Source organism: Argopecten irradians, chromosome 3 (assembly GCF_041381155.1).
Source record: "Argopecten irradians isolate NY chromosome 3, Ai_NY, whole genome shotgun sequence".
Taxonomy (NCBI): domain Eukaryota; kingdom Metazoa; phylum Mollusca; class Bivalvia; order Pectinida; family Pectinidae; genus Argopecten; species Argopecten irradians.
Genome location: NC_091136.1, coordinates 49190809 through 49214147, shown reverse-complemented (window position 1 = coordinate 49214147; position 23339 = coordinate 49190809). Strand labels below are relative to the sequence as shown.

Below are 23339 nucleotides of genomic sequence, written 5' to 3'. Positions count from 1 at the left end.
TGATTTAACTCTTTCCGCAGTGCTGTAAGGCGATTACTAGACGCCTTGGGCATTTTCTTTCCTGACAGTTTAAAACATATTGAAACATTTACAAGCAAACACAGTAATATCTAACGATTTTGGATTTAATTATGTATAACCATAACAATTTTGATATATATATAAATATATATATGTGTGTGACCTCTCTCCTTCATCCTGTCCGGTTCAGGCCTCCAGTTCGAACACATTTTTCCTGTCAAGTTCAGGCCTTCCCTTCGAACACATTTTTCCTGTTCGGTTTAGGCCTTCCATTGGAACACATTTTTCCTGTTCGGTTTAGGCCTTCCATTGGAACACATTTTTCCTGTTCGGTTTAGGCCTTCCCTTCGAATGCCTCCTTCCTTCTAATCATCAGAACTCCGTCACGGAGAGGTACCATCACCTGAAAGATCACAACGTTGTAATAATCAATAGTTTGACAGGCTACAAATATGCTTGAAATTCCCATCAGTTAAGTGCATAAATGTATATTTAATATATTTTACGAAGATCTGAAGCACAGTTTTACCTGAGAAACCCTGCTGTCCTTCCTGACGTATTCGTTGAACTCGCCCATTACCTCATATTGAGACATCTGACTTGGACCAAGTTCTACTTTGTCCTTCGGTAAGTAGGCCTTACCTCCATAAAATACATTGTCTACCAGTATGGTTCCTCGAGGAGTCAGCATGTTATTGTCCATTATTAACTGTAGAATAAAATAAACAAATATCAGTGCTACATTGGAACCACTTCTGATGCCTTCGAACAACCTAATAACCTATCATTGTGTTTGATATCCAACATGAACCAAATAAATCTATCAATTTTCATCTTAAACTAATACCATAAAATTGACAATTCAATGGCACCACACCTTAGCTAGCCAACTGAATATCCTTGGCTTGTGAAGTTGGTGGCATCACAGCAACGGATTTTCTGGAAAATGTGAGTCTAGTTGTTGTAATTATCCCTCATATAACCCTAATGAACTGTATAATCTTTTTCTTACACCATCATATAAGAAATGTTGCGTATGTTGTTCGGAAATCCTCATCCTCCATACAAACTCTACCGGAGAAATTGTGCAAAGTTTTATGATGGTCCGCCAATTACGATATGAAAAAAAACCTGCTGGAACCATTGCAGCGAAAGACAATGTAACAACAAAAATATTTAATATGCATCAGTCAACATATCTAAATTAGGGACCATTGGATGTGTCGAAAAAAGTTTGCGTATTTAACTGTTCTAAAAATGTCCTATTAAATGTGAACAAAGCCGTAGTTTACGGTCAATACCTTGTAATAATCTAAGTAGCCTTCTTTGTTTGCGTCAATGAAAATCAAGTCGAATGTTTGTCCGTCTTTGGCCAGCTTTTCCAGACTGTCCTGAGCGGGACCTTTAGTGATGAAGGGGATATACAATGTAGTTATCAGTTAAAAATGTGAGAAGGGAATAGCAATTACCTCATCACACAAAGTTTTATCAAAATTAACTTGAATTCGAATAAACTGATTCATTCGTTAACTGAAAACAATTATTCCTTTTTTCTTACACTATTGGCTTTTTAAGCTTTAAAGCAATTTCAATTGTCTATCGTCACTTAAGTTGAACATGCTACAGATATACATGTAAATTTTATTATCTTTGAGTAAGGAAGATATTCCATTATAATAATCGGTATGTATACAAGAAACCTGTTGCTCACAAGAAACGATTGCCATCTTATTTGAGGTTTGATTTTATAAAAACAGTCGGTCGTTGACCTTCTTTTACCCACCGATCATTATTTCAATTTTCTTTCCTTGAGGCGATTCATCCACCAACTTTCTCGCAAGATCTCCAAGATACGGGGATAGTTCACATGTGACTACTTTTCCATCTACCGGAAGTGCCTCCGCCATGGATAGTGCACCACATCCAGTAAAGAGACCTACTTCGAGGACCCGTTTGGCATTCGACATACTTGTGATTGTCTTCAAGAAGATACCTTAAATATTTGGTAAAACAACAAAAGGATTACGACTTTGCAGATGAAATAAAAAATGACTAAAGAATGTTTTGTGCTGCTGAAACGACATAGATCAAATATGGATGCTAACTCTACCTTCAAGAGAACCAGAAAGCATCCTAGGCGTGATCTGCGGACTAACTTTTCCTTCTTTCTTTGCTTCGTCCCATGGGTGATTCTTTGTTTCTGTGATGAGGTTGTCAAGGTCCTTACTGATAGGGCTAGATATAGCCTCACAGTAGTCATCCCGTGCCTATAAAGGTTACACAAAGGTTAGATGTACCAAATATATGGATGTTAAACCCAAGATCTATGTTGTATTTGTTGATTGGAAACTTTCTTTTATCAAATAAATGTATTTCAGGGACATCTATTCAAATACTTATGCTTTTTCTTTCTCAGTATAACATGGTTGCATGGAAATTATTCTTTTCTTTAATGCAGAAAACAAAATACTCCCTACTACATGAAGTGAAGTGAAATGTATACTTACAATGACACATTCTATGCTCGTCTGGATTTGTGCCTGGATGTCCTCCGAAACTCCTCCAGTCTTTGCTGTATCCTGTAGTTTGATGAGATGACGAAGTACAGGGTGAGCCCAGCAGTGTCTTTGAAGAGCAAGAGTGTTTTCCATCTTCGTTTCAAGGTGACCTCAGCTACAACACATGTAATTTCAGAAAATGAAACTAAAATAGCAGGAATCAGGTGTAATAAAAATGAACCACATTATATTGGTCAACGATTTGAATATAAAAAAATCATTAGGTTTGGTGTAACTGTTTTAGAACTGTTTGGACCATACTTGAGATTATGACATTAATAGACACATATGTCTAATAAGTACATAAAACACTTTATATGCATCATAAGAAGTCGTGCATATTAATTAGTTAAAAGTCCCCTTGTTATATTGGATAAGTTATATACCACTATCATCATTCGATATGTAATACAATTACAAGAACGATGGTCTTAGAACAACACCATGAAGACCTCGGCCAACGCTTGGGCAACGTGAGTTATCAAGCACAATAATACTCGGCGTTTCTGAAACAAATGTTCCCAGAGGGATCTTGGCGCCCACTAAAGAATGATCTACGTCTGACAATGGAAAGAGGGATATTTTCTCTGCTTTTCAAACTTTGACTGCATACTACATATTAAATTTGAGAAATATCGCTCCAGTACTTTCTGAGAAATAGCGGTAACAAACTTCAATTACCAATTTAAACTTGAGTCACTTGATTTTCACTTGTTGTGCATACATCGTCGAGTCACACTCATAGATGCCCACATACTCAATTTAAAGTTAAAAATAACTGTCCACAATTTAAATAAAAACCTGTGTATACAACACTTATATTTCCCATATGGTTATGGATGCACTATACGATGTCCATTACATCCAAACCCTATCCTTTGGTGGCAGATGTGATCTTGACCTCACATGGTATCATCAGCAGCAATCCGGACTAAATTTCAGCGGGTGATTTCTCCATTCCTTGTTTAGTTTGGATTTAAACGCATTATTGTTTCTGCACTGACAACATTTTCCGGGAGACTATTCCACACATTCACAACTCGAATCGCAAATGAGTTGGTTCTACATCTCAGCCTAGTCCTTGTTTTTCTCAGCTTTTTACTATGACCCCTTGTTCTGTTGTCCTCAATGCGAATGAATAAGCCTTCTTATGTTACACTGGTTACGTCAATTTTATTTAGTATCCCGAATACCTGAATCATGTTATATCTTATTTTTCTATATTGTAGACTTGGAATTCCAAGTATTTTTAGTCTTTCCGTATATGTTTTGTCATGGAGACCTTTGACTTGTTTTGTTGCCCTTCTTTGTACATTTTCCAGTTCCAGGATATCCTTCCTTAATATTGGGCACCACGCTGTTAAGCGACATGTAAATTGGTATAAACATTTCTTTATCCATAATTGTGAATGTGCGTCGTATCAATCCAATCAATCTATTTGCCTTTTTTGCGCAATTGGCAACGTGAATGCTGAATTTCAACTCCGTGTCAAATGTTATGCCTAAATCTTTCTCTGTGGTGTCATTTTTTATGGTTATATTTCCATCCTCGTTTCGCATTGAATATTCATGTGCTTGATTCCGAGACCCGAAGTGCAGAGTTTTACACTTAGAAACATTAAAATGTAGCTGCCATTTTTCTGACCATGTTCCAAGCTTATTTATATCCTCTTGAATCATACCTTTTTCTTCTATAGTGTTACTAATTCCATAATTTTTTGTATCATCCGCGAAGAGTTTAATGTTACTTCTAACCGAATTTGGTAAGTCATTGATGTACATTAGGAAGAGAATGGGACCTAATACACTTCCCTGAGGGACGCCACTTTCCACGTCTTCCCAATCTGATTTTACTCCGTTCACCACTATCCTTTGATTTCTCGAGTCCAGAAATGATCTAATCCATCTACCTAGTTTCACTTGTATTCCTAATGAATTCATTTTCCTTATTAATCTCTCGTGCGGCATCGTATCAAACGCTTTTTTGAAATCAAGATAAATAATTTCAATGTTGTTGCCTTCATCTAATTTACTAGTAATGTCCTCAATTACTTCTAAGAGTTGTGAAGTTGTAGATTTTCCTTTCCTAAAACCAAATTGCTCGTCACACAAAAGAATATTTTCCTCCAGATGTTTCATTATATAATCCCTAATAATAGACTCGAGACACTTCACTATCACACTTGTTAGGCTCACAGGTCTGTAATTTTCTGATTTTCTTTTGTTTCCTTTCTTGAATAGTGGTGTGATACTTGCTTTCTTCCCGATATCTGGCAAGATTCCCTCGTTGATAGACTTTTTGAATACTATTGATAATGGCGTGCTGATATTCGCTGCTGTTTCTTTCAAAACTTTTGGATGCATCTCATCTGGTCCTTGTGATTTTGAAGTATTTAATTTAGATAATTTTTGATATACTGAATCCGGAGTGATGTCAATGTTCTCAAGAGGATTTATTGTGTCATCGAGTATGTTTTCAATATCTGGCACAGAGTTGATATTTTCCTTGGTAAATATGCAGGCGAAAAATTTATTAAATTCCTCTGCCTTCTCTTTGTCACTTGCTACTGAAGTCCCATCATCTAATTCCAGGTTTGGTATTCCACCTTTTGATTTGGTTCTAGATTTTACAAATTTCCAAAAACTTTTAGGATCTGATTTGAATTCTTTAGCAATCTTGGATTCATACTCAATTGATCCTTTCCTTAAGAAGGATTTTGCCGAGTTTCTTGCTTGCCTGTATTTTTCAAAATTTGCTGCTGTTGAATTATTTTTGTAGGTATGCCATTTTTTTTCGTTCAGCGACTTAATTGCTTCAAGGTTTATATTTGCTTTTCGACATCTGGTTCCTCGACCACTTCTTGTCACTGGTATCCATTTCTCCATACATATATTTATTTTTTCGACGAAGTAGCTCCACGAATCTAGAATGTCCCTATCTTCCATATTATTCTCCCATTCCACAGAACCGAGTTCTTCATTCATGTTGTCGTAATTTCCTCGGTAAATGCAATACCTTTTTTGGGTGTACCTTTACATCACACTCTTCCTTTGTGAGCACCAAATCTAGAATAGATGGGTCATTTCCATGTCGATATCTTGTATATTCGTGTACATGCTGTATTAGATAATTTTCCTTAACACAATCAAGGAATTTTGATGTCATAGATCCTTCTGCATCGATGCTACTTTCTAGATCCCAGTTTATTTTCTTGTAATTAAAGTCGCCGACAATGAATACGTCTTCCCTTTTACTACACACATCCGATATTACCTTATTTAAGTCTTTGTTGTTATTTTCGCTATTAGATGGGCTTCTGTGCATACAACCTAAAGTTAATTTCTCATCTTTTTTTTTCAGGGGAATTACACATCACATCATTTCCTGAAAACTAGAGGTCATGAAATCTTCTTCGATATCACCATGAAGTTCTGTTTTTATATAAATTATTACTCCTCTTCCATTATCCAAAGACGTGGTAAACATGTCGTAGTCTTTAATTTCAAATTCACATAATTCCATATTTCCCGGATTGTTTTTGGGTAGAGTCTCTGTTAAAGCTATTATTCTTGGGTTTGTATAATCTATGACTGTTTTCAGTTCCTTTCTTTTGTTAAGGAGTGAATCTCCATTGCTATAAAGTACCGGAATCTGAACTTGTGTTCCTGCATCCGAATTTATTATGATGTGTGAATTGTTAAAAATAAAACTTGCTTCCTACTCAGTTTCATGATTACTGATGTCCGTGTCTTGAGAATAGATAATTGTGGGTTCGTCGTCTCCATCCTGAGAATTCGCACTATCCAAGTCGCTGCTATCAATATTTGATATGTTCCCTTCATCACATTTCTCATCCACAATCGTCTGTGCCATGAATGGATCTGTGTCGTTTGATTGATCCAATAGGTTTTCTGAGGTAGAACAGTTTCATCTCATCAGATCTAACCCATGGATATACTGTCCTGAATCAGGTATCATTCTTTCCACACAATCCGGAGTTCCCTGTGGAACCACTTGCTTGGTAATGTTAACTTTTTTCCTGATATTTTCACCATGAAGACCTGAGGTAGCACAGTTGCCACTCATCAAGTCTAAATTCATGGTGCTGGCTTGTTTATCTTCTTGTAGTTTCATACCAATACCTTGCTGAATGAACCTATTCCATAATTTTACTTTCTTTGATGGATCTGTCGGTATAGGACTTCCTACTTTTGGTGTTTGTTTCCCTTGTCCGCCTTCACTTGGTTCTTTATTGCCTATTGTGACTACTTTGTCACCTCTGATTTTGAGTGCCAATTCTGATGACATGTTTGTACATTAAGTCTTCAATACCGAGAGACTTTGAGAATTCCTTTAGTTTACTTTGATCTTCCACCTTCCTTGTGTTAGGATCTTCGCATGCGCATTCTGGAAAGCTGTACAGCATGAGATTTAATTCTCTACGCTTTTGATCCTCTCTTTCCTGAAGTCTTTCATCCACCGCTTGGCCTAGATTCTCATTGACTTCTGTTAGGATAGTTCCGTTCATGGACTGTATCTGACTTTCTGTATTCTCTGGAACTCTGTTTTCTATGATATTTAGCCTATTTTCTACATCTGTCAGCCCTTTATCTGTATTTTCCTTAATCTGTTGAATCCCTTTATCCATATTGACCATTCGAGGAAAGTTATGTTTGCATACACGGCAAACCCACATTAGACCTCCATCAGATTCGCCCTCCATCATAGCCCTTAAAGTGCTTGCACGGAGTTTTGTGCATTTCAAACAGTAACATATTTTGCACATTTCACATTGCATATCGAGTTCGTCTGTTTTCACTATAACTCCACATGATGGTCAGTTGAATCCCCATCGCTACCATTACGTTTCCTTTTTAGATCTACCCTCGCCATGGCCATCCTGGTTTTATTTGTTCTGGTCTTTTTAATTACAATATTTTTTCCAAATCCTCAGTGCAATTTTCCTTGACCAAAGTTTGCACATTAAGTTATTAGGATGTATCCCATCATATATTTGCTTGAAGCATATAATCTCTCTGTAGCGGCTTTTATTGCTTTTCACCTTCCTTGTTAAATCCAGAGACAGTTTCGGAGTATCCAGATTATTTTTTGTGTTAAGATCTCTTATAAGCCTATTTAGTTCTTTTACTCTGTCATTAAGAATTTTCTGGTCATCCAGCTGTGGTTTTGGCGCCTCTCTGTTCTTGAATTTGTTCTATATCAACATCGAATAATATGGGCATTCTAATATCGCAACGGAAATTTTCCCTTTGTGCTTGGTAGCTTCACCAACAAGTCTCTCGTATTGAACTATTACATCCTTTGGCAGCAATTCACTCAATTCGATATGTCCATATTTTCTTTCCTTGTCAGGTCACAAGTACCTGTCCATACCAATATAAATATTTTGCCGAATTCCCGAATGATGAAGTGTTCTAGATTTAACAGTGCATACTCTATGGCCTGCTTTGTTGTTCTGCCTCCCTGGCACGCCCAAATTACTCCATCTCAAAATTTTTATCCGCAACGTTGTTACGTATTTTTACTCCTTTACTGTCGGCAATGAATATTAATTTCCGTTTCTCACTACTTCCAGAAACACCACATACATTATTTTCAGTTAAGTATTTGTTACTGCTTGATTCGTTCATCTGCACTGCGTAGTTTTATTAATATTAACAGAAGTCAAATTTTGCCGCGATAGCCGCCATCTTTGTTTTGTAAAGCGTTCACTCACGTCACAAAAATCCTACATTTTTCCAGAACATACCTCTCACATCACAAAAACTTTACACAGAATCACATCATCACGCACTTACAATGTTCTCCGGTAAGTATCACATCATATTAATTGACATTACTTTGATTAATTCACATTTTTCTCCGGTCGACATAGACTGTTGAAGAAAACACGACTCTTCACCGCGCATGCGCAACTCATTCATCCTGTCGGCCATCTTGGTTACCAATCAGTCCCGAAATGCACAATATGCACAACTAGGGCCCTAGGGGAACCTACATATAAAATTTGAAACAGATCCATTCAGTGCTTTCTGAGAAATAGTGGTAATAAACTTCAATTATCAAAATCCAAGATTGCGTCCTGTCGGCTATGCAAAACAACGGCTCTTAGGAAACCTGCACATGGAATTTGAGACTGATTGTACTTTCTAAGAAATAGCTATAAAAACTTAAATTATCAAAATCAAAGATGGCAGCCTGTCGGCCATTTTGTTCACAGATCTATACCAAAATGAAATATTTAAAACTAGGGCTCTAGGTAGTGGTGTGCGGTATTATCGGTATACCGATATATCCAGGTTCATTTTGAAAACGATACGTATCGCGGTACGATTTAGTCGTATCGGTTCACTCGGAATCATTCGGGGATTTTCCGTATATTTCAGTGAAAATTTCGTTTTTGACGGGAAATATTTTTAAATTGAGAATTTGTATAAAAATTAAAACTAAAATATATATTATATTTTAACAACATTTCAGACAAATGTACAGGTTAAGATGGATTTTTGGGATGTTATCATACGTAGATTATGATTGATCTTGTGCTTAGTAACGTTTCAAAATGGCGGCCTTCATAGGCACGAATGATAACCTCGTAAAAAATCCGAAGCAAAGGCGGTTGTATGGCAGCATTTTGGCCTTACAGTACGTAAAGGGGAAAGAAATAACGAGGAAAGCATCGCTGGATGTCGATTGTGTACGGCAATTGTTAAATGTAGTGGCGGAACAAGGAACCTGACGACTCGCTTGCGTCGCCATCACCCAGCTACTGAGTCCCGTCCAGTAGTAACGTTAAGTGTTTGCAAAACATCAAGCGGAGGTAACACAGACATTATCTCGCATTTTATAGATAAAAACAAGAATAAAAGTGATATATTGACAAAACATTTATTTCATACTCTTTTTAGGTGATTGACAGAAAAAAACATGCAATTCTTATTATACAAAAATAATACCAAAATATCATGATATGTATCATAATACACTTATGATGTATCGTGATATATCGCGATACAAAATTTTTCGCGATACCCATCCCTAGCTCTAGGGGAACCGATCAGTCAAAAATGCAATATATACAACTAGGGCCCTAGGGGAACCTACATATAAAATTTTAGACAGATACCTTTAGTGATTTCTGAGAAATAATGGTAACTAACTTCAATTATCAAAATCCAAGATGACGTCCTGTGGGCTATCTTGTTCACCGATTGGTCCCAAAATGAAACATACAAAGTAGGCTTCTAAGGAAACCCGCACATGAAATTTGAGACAGAACGTATTTTTTGAGAAATAGCTAAAACAAACTTCAGTTATCAAAATCCAAGATGGCTGCTTGTCGGCCATTTTGATCACCAATCTGTTCCAAAATGAAACATGCAATACAAGGGCTCTAGAGGAACCTGTGCGTGAAATTTGAGACATATCGTTTTAGTGCTTTTTGAGAAATAGCGGTAACAAACTTCAATTTTCAAAATCCAAGATGGCGGCCTATCGGCCATCTTAGTCACCGATCTGTCCCAAAATCCAATATGCACAGCTTGGGCCCTAGGGTAACATCCATATGAAATTTGAGTTTCCTTCAGTACTTTCTGATAAATAGCGGTAACAAGAATTTTTAACAGACGGAAGGACGGACGGAGGTACAAAGGACGGACGGACCACGGACGAAAAGTGATTTGAATAGTCCACCATCTGACGAGTGTTGGCTAAAAAAAGGAAATATCGAGTCTACATTTTATATGCTAAATATCGATGTCCATATGATCATGTATTAGACAATGAGAATTGGAAAAATCAGAGCATGTCTAATATTCAAAAATACCATACCAAATGTAGCAGCAAATGATGCCATTGGTTACTCTTCATTCACTTGTTTTTGGATCTCGTTTCAGGGACGATCAATGAGATTCACACTAAAAAAACTATTGACTTTCTTTTTTTTTCTCGCAAAATATTCTTTAAATAGTTTCATTGCAGAATTCGCTGTGTGGTGTTTGACGTTGGACGTATAACCTCACAACCTGACAACTGCAGCGCAGATCTGCTATCTGCAGCCTTTTACCAGAACAAATGCTTATATGGCAAATCCCATCCCATACCTTGAAGGTAGGTCTTCCAATGCTTTTATTTTATACGTGTCACAATCATCCGATGCGGAATCCATCGCCGTTCATGTTCATGAAAATGCACTATCTAAGAAGATAAACATTTTTTGTCACGGTATCAGGATCGCACCCCTGGCTGGAATCAAAGTTTGCTAGCCCTCGAGCATCGTCAACCAGTGTCATCTCTTATCTTTCTCTGACGAATTTTACTGTCGCATTTTCTTCTTGTTTTGATGTGGTGTCATTACCTTATATTGACGTGGTGTCGTTACCTTGTATTGACGTGGTGTCGTTACCTTGTATTGACGTGGTGTCGTTACCTTGTATTGACGTGGTGTTGTTACCGTTACCTTGTATTGACGTGGTGTCGTTACCTTGTATTGACGTGGTGTCGTTACCTTGTATTGACGAAGTTTCATTATGGCGTGGTGTCGTTACCTTGTATTGACGTGGTGTCGTTACCTTGTATTGACGTGGTGTCGTTACCTTGTATTGACGTGGTGTCGTTACCTTGTATTGACGTGGTGTCGTTATGACGTGGTGTCGTTACCTTGTATTGACGTGGTGTCGTTACCTTGTATTGACGTGGTGTCGTTACCTTGTATTGACGTGGTGTCGTTACCTTGTATTGACGTGGTGTCGTTACCTTGTATTGACGTGGTGTCGTTACCTTGTATTAACGTGGTGTCGTTACCTTGTATTGACGTGGTGTCGTTACCTTGTATTGACGTGGTGTCGTTACCTTGTATTGACGTGGTGTCGTTACCTTGTATTGACGTGGTGTCGTTACCTTGTATTGACGTGGTGTCGTTACCTTGTATTGACGTGGTGTCGTTACCTTGTATTGACGTGGTGTCGTTACCTTGTATTCGTGGTGTCGTTACCTTGTATTGACGTGGTGTCGTTACCTTGTATTGACGTGGTGTCGTTACCTTGTATTGACGTGGTGTCGTTACCTTGTATTGACGTGGTGTCGTTACCTTGTATTGACGTGGTGTCGTTACCTTGTATTGACGTGGTGTCGTTACCTTGTATTGACGTGGTGTCGTTACCTTGTATTGACGTGGTGTCGTTACTTGTATTACCTTGTATTGACGTGGTGTCGTTACCTTGTATTGACGTGGTGTCGTTACCTTGTATTGACGTGGCATCGTTACCTTGTATTGACGTGGTGTCGTTACCTTGTATTGACGTGGTGTCGTTATGACGTGGTGTCGTTACCTTGTATTGACGTGGTGTCGTTAACGTGGTGTCTTGTATTGACGTGGTGTCGTTACCTTGTATTGACGTGGTGTCGTTACCTTGTATTGACGTGGTGTCGTTACCTTGTATTGACGTGGTGTCGTTACCTTGTATTGACGTGGTGTTGTTACCGTTACCTTATATTGACGTGGTGTCGTTACCTTGTATTGACGTGGTGTCGTTACCTTGTATTGACGTGGTGTCGTTACCTTGTATTGACGTGGTGTCGTTACCTTGTATTGACGTGGTGTCGTTACCTTGTATTGACGTGGTGTCGTTACCTTGTATTGACGTGGTGTTGTTACCTTGTATTGACGTGGTGTCGTTACCTTGTATTGACGTGGTGTCGTTACCTTGTATTGACGTGGTGTCGTTACCTTGTATTGACGTGGTGTCGTTACCTTGTATTGACGTGGTGTCGTTACCTTGTATTAACGTGGTGTCGTTACCTTGTATTGACGTGGTGTCGTTACCTTGTATTGACGTGGTGTCGTTACCTTGTATTGACGTGGTGTCGTTACCTTGTATTGACGTGGTGTCGTTACCTTGTATTGACGTGGTGTCGTTACCTTGTATTGACGTGGTGTCGTTACCTTGTATTGACGTGGTGTCGTTACCTTGTATTGACGTGGTGTCGTTACCTTGTATTGACGTGGTGTTGTTACCGTTACCTTAGTATTGACGTGGTGTCGTTACCTTGTATTGACGTGGTGTCGTTACCTTGTATTGACGTGGTGTCGTTACCTTGTATTGACGTGGTGTCGTTACCTGTATTGACGTGGTGTCGTTACCTTGTATTGACGTGGTGTCGTTACCTTGTATTGACGTGGTGTCGTTACCTTGTATTGACGTGGTGTCGTTACCTTGTATTGACGTGGTGTCGTTACCTTGTATTGACGTGGTGTCGTTACCTTGTATTGACGTGGTGTCGTTACCTTGTATTGACGTGGTGTCGTTACCTTGTATTGACTTGACGTAGTGTCGTTACCTTGTATTGACGTGGTGTCGTTATGACGTGGTGTCGTTACCTTGTATTGACGTGGTGTCGTTACCTTGTATTGACGTGGTGTCGTTACCTTGTATTGACGTGGTGTCGTTACCTTGTATTGACGTGGTGTCGTTACCTTGTATTGACGTGGTGTCGTTACCTTGTATTGACGTGGTGTCGTTACCTTGTATTGACGTGGTGTCGTTACCTTGTATTGACGTGGTGTCGTTACCTTGTATTGACGTGGTGTCGTTACCTTGTATTGACGTGGTGTCGTTACCTTGTATTGACGTGGTGTTCATTACCTTGTATTGACGTGGTGTCGTTACCTTGTATTGACGTGGTGTCGTTACCTTGTATTGACGTGGTGTTGTTACGTTACCTTATATTGACGTGGTGTCATTACCTTGTATTGACGTGGTGTCGTTACCTTGTATTAACGCGGTGTCGTTACCTTGTATTGACTTGGCATCGTTACCTTGTATTGACGTGGTGTCGTTACCTTGTATTGACGTGGTGTCGTTACCTTGTATTGACGTGGTGTCGTTACCTTGTATTGACGTGGTGTCGTTACCTTGTATTGACGTGGTGTCGTTACCTTGTATTGACGTGGTGTCGTTACCTTGTATTGACGTGGTGTCGTTACCTTGTATTGACGTGGTGTCGTTACCTTGTATTGACGTGGTGTCGTTACCTTGTATTGACGTGGTGTCGTTACCTTGTATTGACGTGGTGGCGTTACCTTGTATTGACGTGGTGTCGTTACCTTGTATTGACGTGGTGTCGTTACCTTGTATTGACGTGGTGTCGTTACCTTGTATTGACGTGGTGTCGTTACCTTGTATTGACGTGGTGTCGTTACCTTGTATTGACGTGGTGTCGTTTACCTTGTATTGACGTGGTGTCGTTACCTTGTATTGACGTGGTGTCGTTACCTTGTATTGACGTGGTGTCGTTACCTTGTATTGACGTGGGTGTCGTTACCTTGTATTGACGTGGTGTCGTTACCTTGTATTGACGTGGTGTCGTTACCTTGTATTGACGTGGTGTCGTTACCTTGTATTGACGTGGTGTCGTTACCTTGTATTGACGTGGTGTCGTTACCTTGTATTGACGTGGTGTCGTTACCTTGTATTGACGTGGTGTCGTTACCTTGTATTGACGTGGTGTCGTTACCTTGTATTGACGTGGTGTCGTTACCTTGTATTGACGTGGTGTCGTTACCTTGTATTGACGTGGTGTCGTTACCTTGTATTGACGTGGTGTCGTTACCTTGTATTGACGTGGTGTCGTTACCTTGTATTGACGTGGTGTCGTTACCTTGTATTGACGTGGTGTCGTTACCTTGTATTGACGTGGTGTCGTTACCTTGTATTGACGTGGTGTCGTTACCTTGTATTGACGTGGTGTCGTATACGTGTGTCGTTACCTTGTATTGACGTGGTGTCGTTACCTTGTATTGACGTGGTGTCGTTACCTTGTATTGACGTGGTGTCGTTACCTTGTATTGACGTGATGTCTTTATGACGTGGTATCATTACCTTGTATTGACGTGGTGTCGTTACCTTGTATTGACGTGGTGTCGTTACCTTGTATTGACGTGGTGTCGTTACCTTGTATTGACGTGGTGTCGTTACCTTGTATTGACGTGGTGTCGTTACCTTGTATTGACGTGGTGTCGTTACCTTGTATTGACGTGGTGTCGTTACCTTGTATTGACGTGGTGTCGTTACCTTGTATTGACGTGGTGTCGTTACCTTGTATTGACGTGGTGTCGTTACCTTGTATTTAACGTGGTGTCGTTACCTTGTATTGACGTGGTGTCGTTACCTTGTATTGACGTGGTGTCGTTACCTTGTATTGACGTGGTGTCGTTACCTTGTATTGACGTGGTGTCGTTACCTTGTATTGACGTGGTGTCGTTACCTTGTATTGACGTGGTGTCGTTACCTTGTATTGACGTGGTGTCGTTACCTTGTATTGACGTGGTGTCGTTATGACGTTACCTTATATTGACGTGGTGTCGTTACCTTGTATTGACGTGGTGTCGTTACCTTGTATTGACGTGGTGTCGTTACCTTGTATTGACGTGGTGTCGTTACCTTGTATTGACGTGGTGTCGTTACCTTGTATTGACGTGGTGTCGTTACCTTGTATTGACGTGGTGTCGTTACCTTGTATTGACGTGGTGTCGTTACCTTGTATTGACGTGATGTCGTTACTGTTTATTGACGTGTTGTCGTTATGACGTGGTGTCATTACCTTGTATTGACGTGGTGTCGTTACCTTGTATTGACGTGGTGTCGTTACCTTGTATTGACGTGGTGTCGTTACCTTGTATTGACGTGGTGTCGTTACCTTGTATTGACGTGGTGTCGTTACCTTGTATTGACGTGGTGTCGTTACCTTGTATTGACGTGGTGTCGTTACCTTGTATTGACGTGGTGTCGTTACCTTGTATTGACGTGGTGTCGTTACCTTGTATTGACGTGGTGTCGTTACCTTGTATTGACGTGGTGTCGTTACCTTGTATTGACGTGGTGTCGTTACTTGTATTGACGTGGTGTCGTTACCTTGTATTGACGTGGTGTCGTTACCTTGTATTGACGTGGTGTCGTTACCTTGTATTGACGTGGTGTCGTTACCTTGTATTTGACGTGGTGTCGTTACCTTGTATTGACGTGGTGTCGTTACCTTGTATTGACGTGGTGTCGTTACCTTGTATTGACGTGGTGTCGTTACCTTGTATTGACGTGGTGTCGTTACCTTGTATCGTGTGTCTTACCTTGTATTGACGTGGTGTCGTTACCTTGTATTGACGTGGTGTCGTTACCTTGTATTAACGTGGTGTCGTTACCTTGTATTGACGTGGTGTCGTTACCTTGTATTGACGTGGTGTCGTTACCTTGTATTGACGTGGTGTCGTTACCTTGTATTGACGTGGTGTCGTTACCTTGTATTGACGTGGTGTCGTTACCTTGTATTGACGTGGTGTCGTTACCTTGTATTGACGTGGTGTCGTTACCTTGTATTGACGTGGTGTCGTTACCTTGTATTGACGTGGTGTCGTTACCTTGTATTGACGTGGTGTCGTTACCTTGTATTGACGTGGTGTCGTTACCTTGTATTGACGTGGTGGTGTCGTTACCTTGTATTGACGTGGTGTCGTTACCTTGTATTGACGTGGTGTCGTTACCTTGTATTGACGTGGTGTCGTTACCTTGTATTGACGTGGTGTCGTTACCTTGTATTGACGTGGTGTCGTTACCTTGTATTGACGTGGTGTCGTTACCTTGTATTGACGTGGTGACATATTGACGTGGTGTCGTTACCTTGTATTGACGTGGTGTCGTTACCTTGTATTGACGTGGTGTCGTTACCTTGTATTGACGTGGTGTCGTTACCTTGTATTGACGTGGTGTCGTTACCTTGTATTGACGTGGTGTCGTTACCTTGTATTGACGTGGTGTCGTTACCTTGTATTGACGTGGTGTCGTTACCTTGTATTGACGTGGTGTCGTTACCTTGTATTGACGTGGTGTCGTTACCTTGTATTGACGTGGTGTCGTTACCTTGTATTGACGTGGTGTCGTTACCTTGTATTGACGTGGTGTCGTTACCTTGTATTGACGTGGTGTCGTTACCTTGTATTGACGTGGTGTCGTTACCTTGTATTGACGTGGTGTCGTTACCTTGTATTGACGTGGTGTCGTTACCTTGTATTGACGTGGTGTCGTTACCTTGTATTGACGTGTCGTTACCTTGTATTGACGTGGTGTCGTTACCTTGTATTGACGTGGTGTCGTTACCTTGTATTGACGTGGTGTCGTTACCTTGTATTGACGTGGTGTCGTTACCTTGTATTGACGTGGTGTCGTTACCTTGTATTGACGTGGTGTCGTTACCTTGTATTGACGTGGTGTCGTTACCTTGTATTGACGTGGTGTCGTTACCTTGTATTGACGTGGTGTCGTTACCTTGTATTGACGTGGTGTCGTTACCTTGTATTGACGTGGTGTCGTTACCTTGTATTGACGTGGTGTCGTTACCTTGTATTGACGTGGTGTCGTTACCTTGTATTGACGTGGTGTCGTTACCTTGTATTGATGTGGTGTCGTTACCTTGTATTGACGTGGTGTCGTTACCTTGTATTGACGTGGTGTCGTTACCTTGTATTGACGTGGTGTCGTTACCTTGTATTGACGTGGTGTCGTTACCTTGTATTGACGTGGTGTCGTTACCTTGTATTGACGTGGTGTCGTTACCTTGTATTGACGTGGTGTCGTTACCTTGTATTGACGTGGTGTCGTTACCTTGTATTGACGTGGTGTCGTTACCTTGTATTGACGTGGTGTCGTTACCTTGTATTGACGTGGTGTCGTTACCTTGTATTGACGTGGTGTCGTTACCTTGTATTGACGTGGTGTCGTTACCTTGTATTGACGTGGTGTCGTTACCTTGTTATTGACGTGGTGTCGTTACCTTGTATTGACGTGGTGTTACTTGTTTACGTTGTATTGACGTGGTGTCGTTACCTTGTATTGACGTGGTGTCGTTACCTTGTATTGACGTGGTGTCGTTACCTTGTATTGACGTGGTGTCGTTACCTTGTATTGACGTGGTGTTGTTACCGTTACCTTATATTGACGTGGTGTCGTTACCTTGTATTGACGTGGTGTCGTTACCTTGTATTGACGTGGTGTCGTTACCTTGTATTGACGTGGTGTCGTTACCTTGTATTGACGTGGTGTCGTTACCTTGTATTTTGACGTGGTGTCGTTACCTTGTATTGACGTGGTGTCGTTACCTTGTATTGACGTGGTGTCGTTACCTTGTATTGACGTGGTGTCGTTACCTTGTATTGACGTGGTGTCGTTACCTTGTATTGACGTGGTGTCGTTACCTTGTATTGACGTGGTGTCGTTACCTTGTATTGACGTGGTGTCGTTATTGTACGTGACGTGGTGTCGTTACCTTGTATTGACGTGGTGTCGTTACCTTGTATTGACGTGGTGTCGTTACCTTGTATTGACGTGGTGTCGTTACCTTGTATTACGTGGTGTCGTTACCTTGTATTGACGTGGTGTCGTTACCTTGTATTGACGTGGTGTCGTTACCTTGTATTGACGTGGTGTCGTTACCTTGTATTGACGTGGTGTCGTTGTCTACCTTGTATTGACGTGGTGTCGTTACCTTGTATTGACGTGGTGTCGTTACCTTGTATTGACGTGGTGTCGTTACCTTGTATTGACGTGGTGTCGTTACCTTGTATTGACGTGGTGTCGTTACCTTGTATTGACGTGGTGTCGTTACCTTGTATTGACGTGGTGTCGTTACTTGTATTACGTGGTGTCGTTACCTTGTATTGACGTGGTGTCGTTACCTTGTATTACGTGGTGTCGTTACCTTGTATTGACGTGGTGTCGTTACTTGTTTACTTGTATTGACGTGGTGTCGTTACCTTGTATTGACGTGGTGTCGTTACCTTGTATGACGTGGTGTCGTTACCTTGTATTGACGTGGTGTCGTTACCTTGTATTGACGTGGTGTCGTTACCTTGTATTGACGTGTGTCGTTATGACGTGGTGTCGTTACCTTGTATTGACGTGGTGTCGTTACCTTGTATTGACGTGGTGTCGTTACCTTGTATTGACGTGGTGTCGTTACCTTGTATTGACGTGGTGTCGTTACCTTGTATTGACGTGGTGTCGTTACCTTGTATTGACGTGGTGTCGTTACCTTGTATTGACGTGGTGTCGTTACCTTGTATTGACGTGGTGTCGTTACCTTGTATTGACGTGGTGTCGTTATGACGTGGTGTCGTTACCTTGTATTGACGTGGTGTCGTTACCTTGTATTGACGTGGTGTCGTTACCTTGTATTGACGTGGTGTCGTTACCTTGTATTGACGTGGTGTCGTTACCTTGTATTAACGTGGTGACGTTATGACGTGGTGTCGTTACCTTGTATTAACGTGGTGTCGTTACCTTGTATTGACGTGGTGTCGTTACCTTGTATTGACGTGGTGTCGTTACCTTGTATTGACGTGGTGTCGTTATGACGTGGTGTCGTTACCTTGTATTGACGTGGTGTCGTTACCTTGTATTGACGTGGTGTCGTTACCTTGTATTGACGTGGTGTCGTTACCTTGTATTGACGTGGTGTCGTTACCTTGTATTGACGTGGTGTCGTTACCTTGTATTGACGTGGTGTCGTTACCTTGTATTGACGTGGTGTCGTTACCTTGTATTGACGTGGTGTCGTTACCTTGTATTGACGTGGTGTCGTTACCTTGTATTGACGTGGTGTCGTTACCTTGTATTGACGTGGTGTCGTTATGACGTGGTGTCGTTACCTTGTATTGACGTGGTGTCGTTACCTTGTATTGACGTGGTGTCGTTACCTTGTATTGACGTGGTGTCGTTACCTTGTATTGACGTGGTGTCGTTACCTTGTATTGACGTGGTGTCATCGTTACCTTGTATTGACGTGGTGTCGTTACCTTGTATTGACGTGGTGTCGTTACCTTGTATTGACGTGGTGTCGTTACCTTGTATTGACGTGGTGTCGTTACCTTGTATTGACGTGGTGTCGTTATGACGTGGTGTCGTTACCTTGTATTGACGTGGTGTCGTTACCTTGTATTGACGTGGTGTCGTTACCTTGTATTGACGTGGTGTCGTTACCTTGTATTGACGTGGTGTCGTTACTGACGTATTGAGTGTGTCGTTCCTTATTGACGTTGTGTCGTTACCTTGTATTGACGTGGTGTCGTTACCTTGTACGTGGTGTCGTTACCTTGTATTGACGTGGTGTCGTTATGACGTTGTACCTTGTTTACGTGGTGTCGTTACCTTGTATTGACGTGGTGTCGTTACCTTGTATTGACGTGGTGTCGTTACCTTGTATTGACGTGGTGTCGTTACCTTGTATTGACGTGGTGTCGTCTTGTATTCCTTGTATTGACGTGGTGTCGTTACCTTGTATTGACGTGGTGTCGTTACCTTGTATTGACGTGGTGTCGTTACCTTGTATTGACGTGGTGTCGTTACCTTGTATTGACGTGGTGTCGTTACCTTGTATTGACGTGGTGTCGTTACCTTGTATTGACGTGGTGTCGTTACCTTGTATTGACGTGGTGTCTTATGACGTGGTGTCGTTACCTTGTATTACGTGGTGTCGTTACCTTGTATTGACGTGGTGTCGTTACCTTGTATTGACGTGGTGTCGTTTGACGTGGTGTCGTTATGACGTGGTGTCGTTACCTTGTATTTCGTACGTGGTGTCGTTACCTTGTATTGACGTGGTGTCGTTACCTTGTATTGACGTGGTGTCGTTACCTTGTATTGACGTGGTGTCGTTACCTTGTATTGACGTGGTGTCGTTACCTTGTATTGACGTGGTGTCGTTACCTTGTATTGACGTGGTGTCGTTACCTTGTATTGACGTGGTGTCGTTACCTTGTATTAACGTGGTGTCGTTACCTTGTATTGACGTGGTGTCGTTACCTTGTATTGACGTGGTGTTGTTACCGTTACCTTATATTGACGTGGTGTCGTTACCTTGTATTGACGTGGTGTCGTTACCTTGTATTAACGTGGTGTCGTTACCTTGTATTGACGTGGTGTCGTTACCTTGTATTGACGTGGTGTCGTTACCTTGTATTGTTACCTTGTATTGACGTGGTGTCGTTACCTTGTATTGACGTGGTGTCGTTACCTTGTATTGACGTGGTGTCGTTACCTTGTATTGACGTGGTGTCGTTACCTTGTATTGACGTGGTGTCGTTACCTTGTATTGACGTGGTGTCGTTACCTTGTATTGACGTGGTGTCGTTACCTTGTATTAACGTGGTGTCGTTACCTGTATTGACGTGGTGTCGTTACCTTGTATTGACGTGGTGTCGTTACCTTGTATTGACGTGGTGTCGTTACCTTGTATTGACGTGGTGTCGTTACCTTGTATTGACGTGGTGTCGTTACATTCTATTGACGTGGTGTCGTTACCGTGTATTGACGAGGTTTCGTTATGGCGTGGTGTCGTTACCTTGTATTAACGTGATGTCGTTACCTTGTATTGACGTGGCATCTTTACCTTGTATTGACGTGGTGTCGTTATCTTGTATTGACGTAGCGTCTTAATGACGTGGCGTCGTTGACGTTGTGTCTTAATCTTGATTTGACGTAGCGTTGTTATGTCGTGTTGTCGTTATGACGTGGTGTTGTTATGTCGATGTGTCGTTACTTTTAATTGGTGTGGCTTCGTTATGACATGGTGTCGTTACCTTGTTTTGACATGGTGTCTTTACCTTTGGACGGCCGCTGTGATGACAAGCATTTGTGTTTTGTTGTACAATAGCAGACGTTGGTTGTTTCTCAAGTTAAAAAGCCCATGTTTTATAGGTTTCATTTTTGTACACTGTCACTCATGATTTACATTGCCACTGGTATACACATTTCGTTATAGAAAATCGTTCTACATTTGATTTTATGATTGCATGAATGTCTTATATTTGTAAAAATAAATGGTTGTTAAATAATTCATTTTATAGATAATCTCTTCAAAATTTGAAATTAATTTTGGATTTTTTTTTCTATGAAATCATTACGCCGTTATATTAGCCAATCAGAAGCGACGTTACAAATGACGACGCCATTTTTCCATGATAGGCTTTCTATGATTAAGTTGTTTTTTTAAGAATATGGACGTTACAAGCAAAATTGAATTATTCAAATGCATGATGTAGTAAGTAAACACTTTTTACAGAATATGGTTTTTGTTTCTATTTGGTTTATATTCTCATTCTACATTTTCCTTTTCAAAATTTTCAGCTTCTGCAAATTATTAAGAGTAGCGCCTCTGCTCGATGAAATAATCTCTATGATATTTGTGAATACAAAATAAATATTTATCAACCCTCAAAAATGATGTTATCTGAAGCCGATACGTCTGTACCACTTGGTAAGTTATACTGTGTCCTTTATGGTTTCATAATTTGCCATTTCAACTCCGGGCTACAAGATAGATTAGATAGCTATAGTGTGAAAAGCTGGTTGTTATCTAACAAAATGGCTAGTCATGCATCTCGCATGTTAAAACATATACTGTATCTTTTTGAGTCATGTGGTAACATGTAAACATGGATGGGCTTTTTAACGAACATATATTGTAGTTTGTTATAATGTACACAATGTATCATTTGATCTGCACAAAGATACCAAAAAGATGGAAGGGAGGGATCGAACACCAATAAAACAAGAACTTTTAGTTTATTTTGGACACAAATAAATTTGCTATATTCATAAAAGGGAAGCCATGTCAGTCTAAGTGCTGCCAAGAAGAATTTATATACTCTGAACGACCGCCAGATTTCAACAGACCTAGCTATCTAAATAACAACCGACTATTACATACCGAGGTACTCTGCTGTGATTTAAATCGGTCACATGTGTACCGAGGTACCCGATGTAAGCTGGTATTCTAAGGTAACACCCAAATTATAACTAAAAATGACTTATATAATACACACATTTGTAAACTGCTCCAAACTAACACATAAGCAAGCTTTAACATCGTACGTACCTTTTCTTCGTTCTGTGTAAATACACTTTAAGATGGTTGTACACGTGTGTACAGTCTAGTGTTGGTTAACGTGCCTGCTACATGTACCTCATATATACTATCATCTGCTCACGACACAAATCATCTTATGAATATGCATTAAACATAGTCTGTACACCCCGTGGCCGATAGTTCACTAACCATTTGGCCATGGTTTGTCAGGGATTAGATTTGACGTATATATGATTTACTAACATTTGGACCCTGTTTTGTTTGCTCTGCAAAATTGACAGTTGAACTGCCAATCTTAGGCGACAGAAAGCAATTTATTTACATTTAAAGCGACCCCTTTTATGAGTCTAACACAAGGTGTGTGAAATATCGATACCTTATTTATCAACATTTATTCATTATTTTAACTTTCTCCGGTAGGACAGTATGCATAGATGGACAGTGGTAAAACGCTTGCAACACAGTTCTTATTCCACAACAGTATATAATAGAACGGTTAGAGATTAAGGCAAGTATTCCACCATACTATCAAAAGTGCGATTAGTCATTGGTTACGGTTCAGATATGGTCAAATAAGGGTCAAATCTTTTTGGCCATGTTTTGGCCGCAGTCAGAATAAAACCCAAATACAAAAAGGTCAAAGTAACAATTATTCCAGTATAACTTTAAATGTATGCGAGTATTGTAAAACAGAATAAAAAATTATAGCAGGTAACAAAAAGAAACTGTAATTTGGTACTTTAGACTGAGTTTCCATGGTAACAGAAAAAAAACAAAAAAAACTGAAGGTTAGCAACAGCAATAAGTACAACAAGAGTACTTGTCTG

The 23339-nt window shown here is 40.4% G+C and overlaps 1 protein-coding gene across 1 annotated transcript; it reads right to left on the bottom strand.

Moving 5' to 3' along the window:
* Window positions 1-107: 107 nt before the first annotated feature.
* LOC138318920 (uncharacterized) lies at window positions 108-22655 on the bottom strand. The gene is made up of 7 exons (XM_069261737.1): window positions 22522-22655; window positions 2529-2694; window positions 2132-2288; window positions 1805-2014; window positions 1323-1423; window positions 551-730; window positions 108-424 (listed from the first exon to the last, which is right to left on the bottom strand). Exons 2-7 carry the CDS (start codon window positions 2670-2672, stop codon window positions 356-358), a joined length of 861 nt encoding a protein of 286 aa, XP_069117838.1. The 5' UTR covers window positions 2673-2694; window positions 22522-22655; the 3' UTR covers window positions 108-355.
* Window positions 22656-23339: the final 684 nt, after the last annotated feature.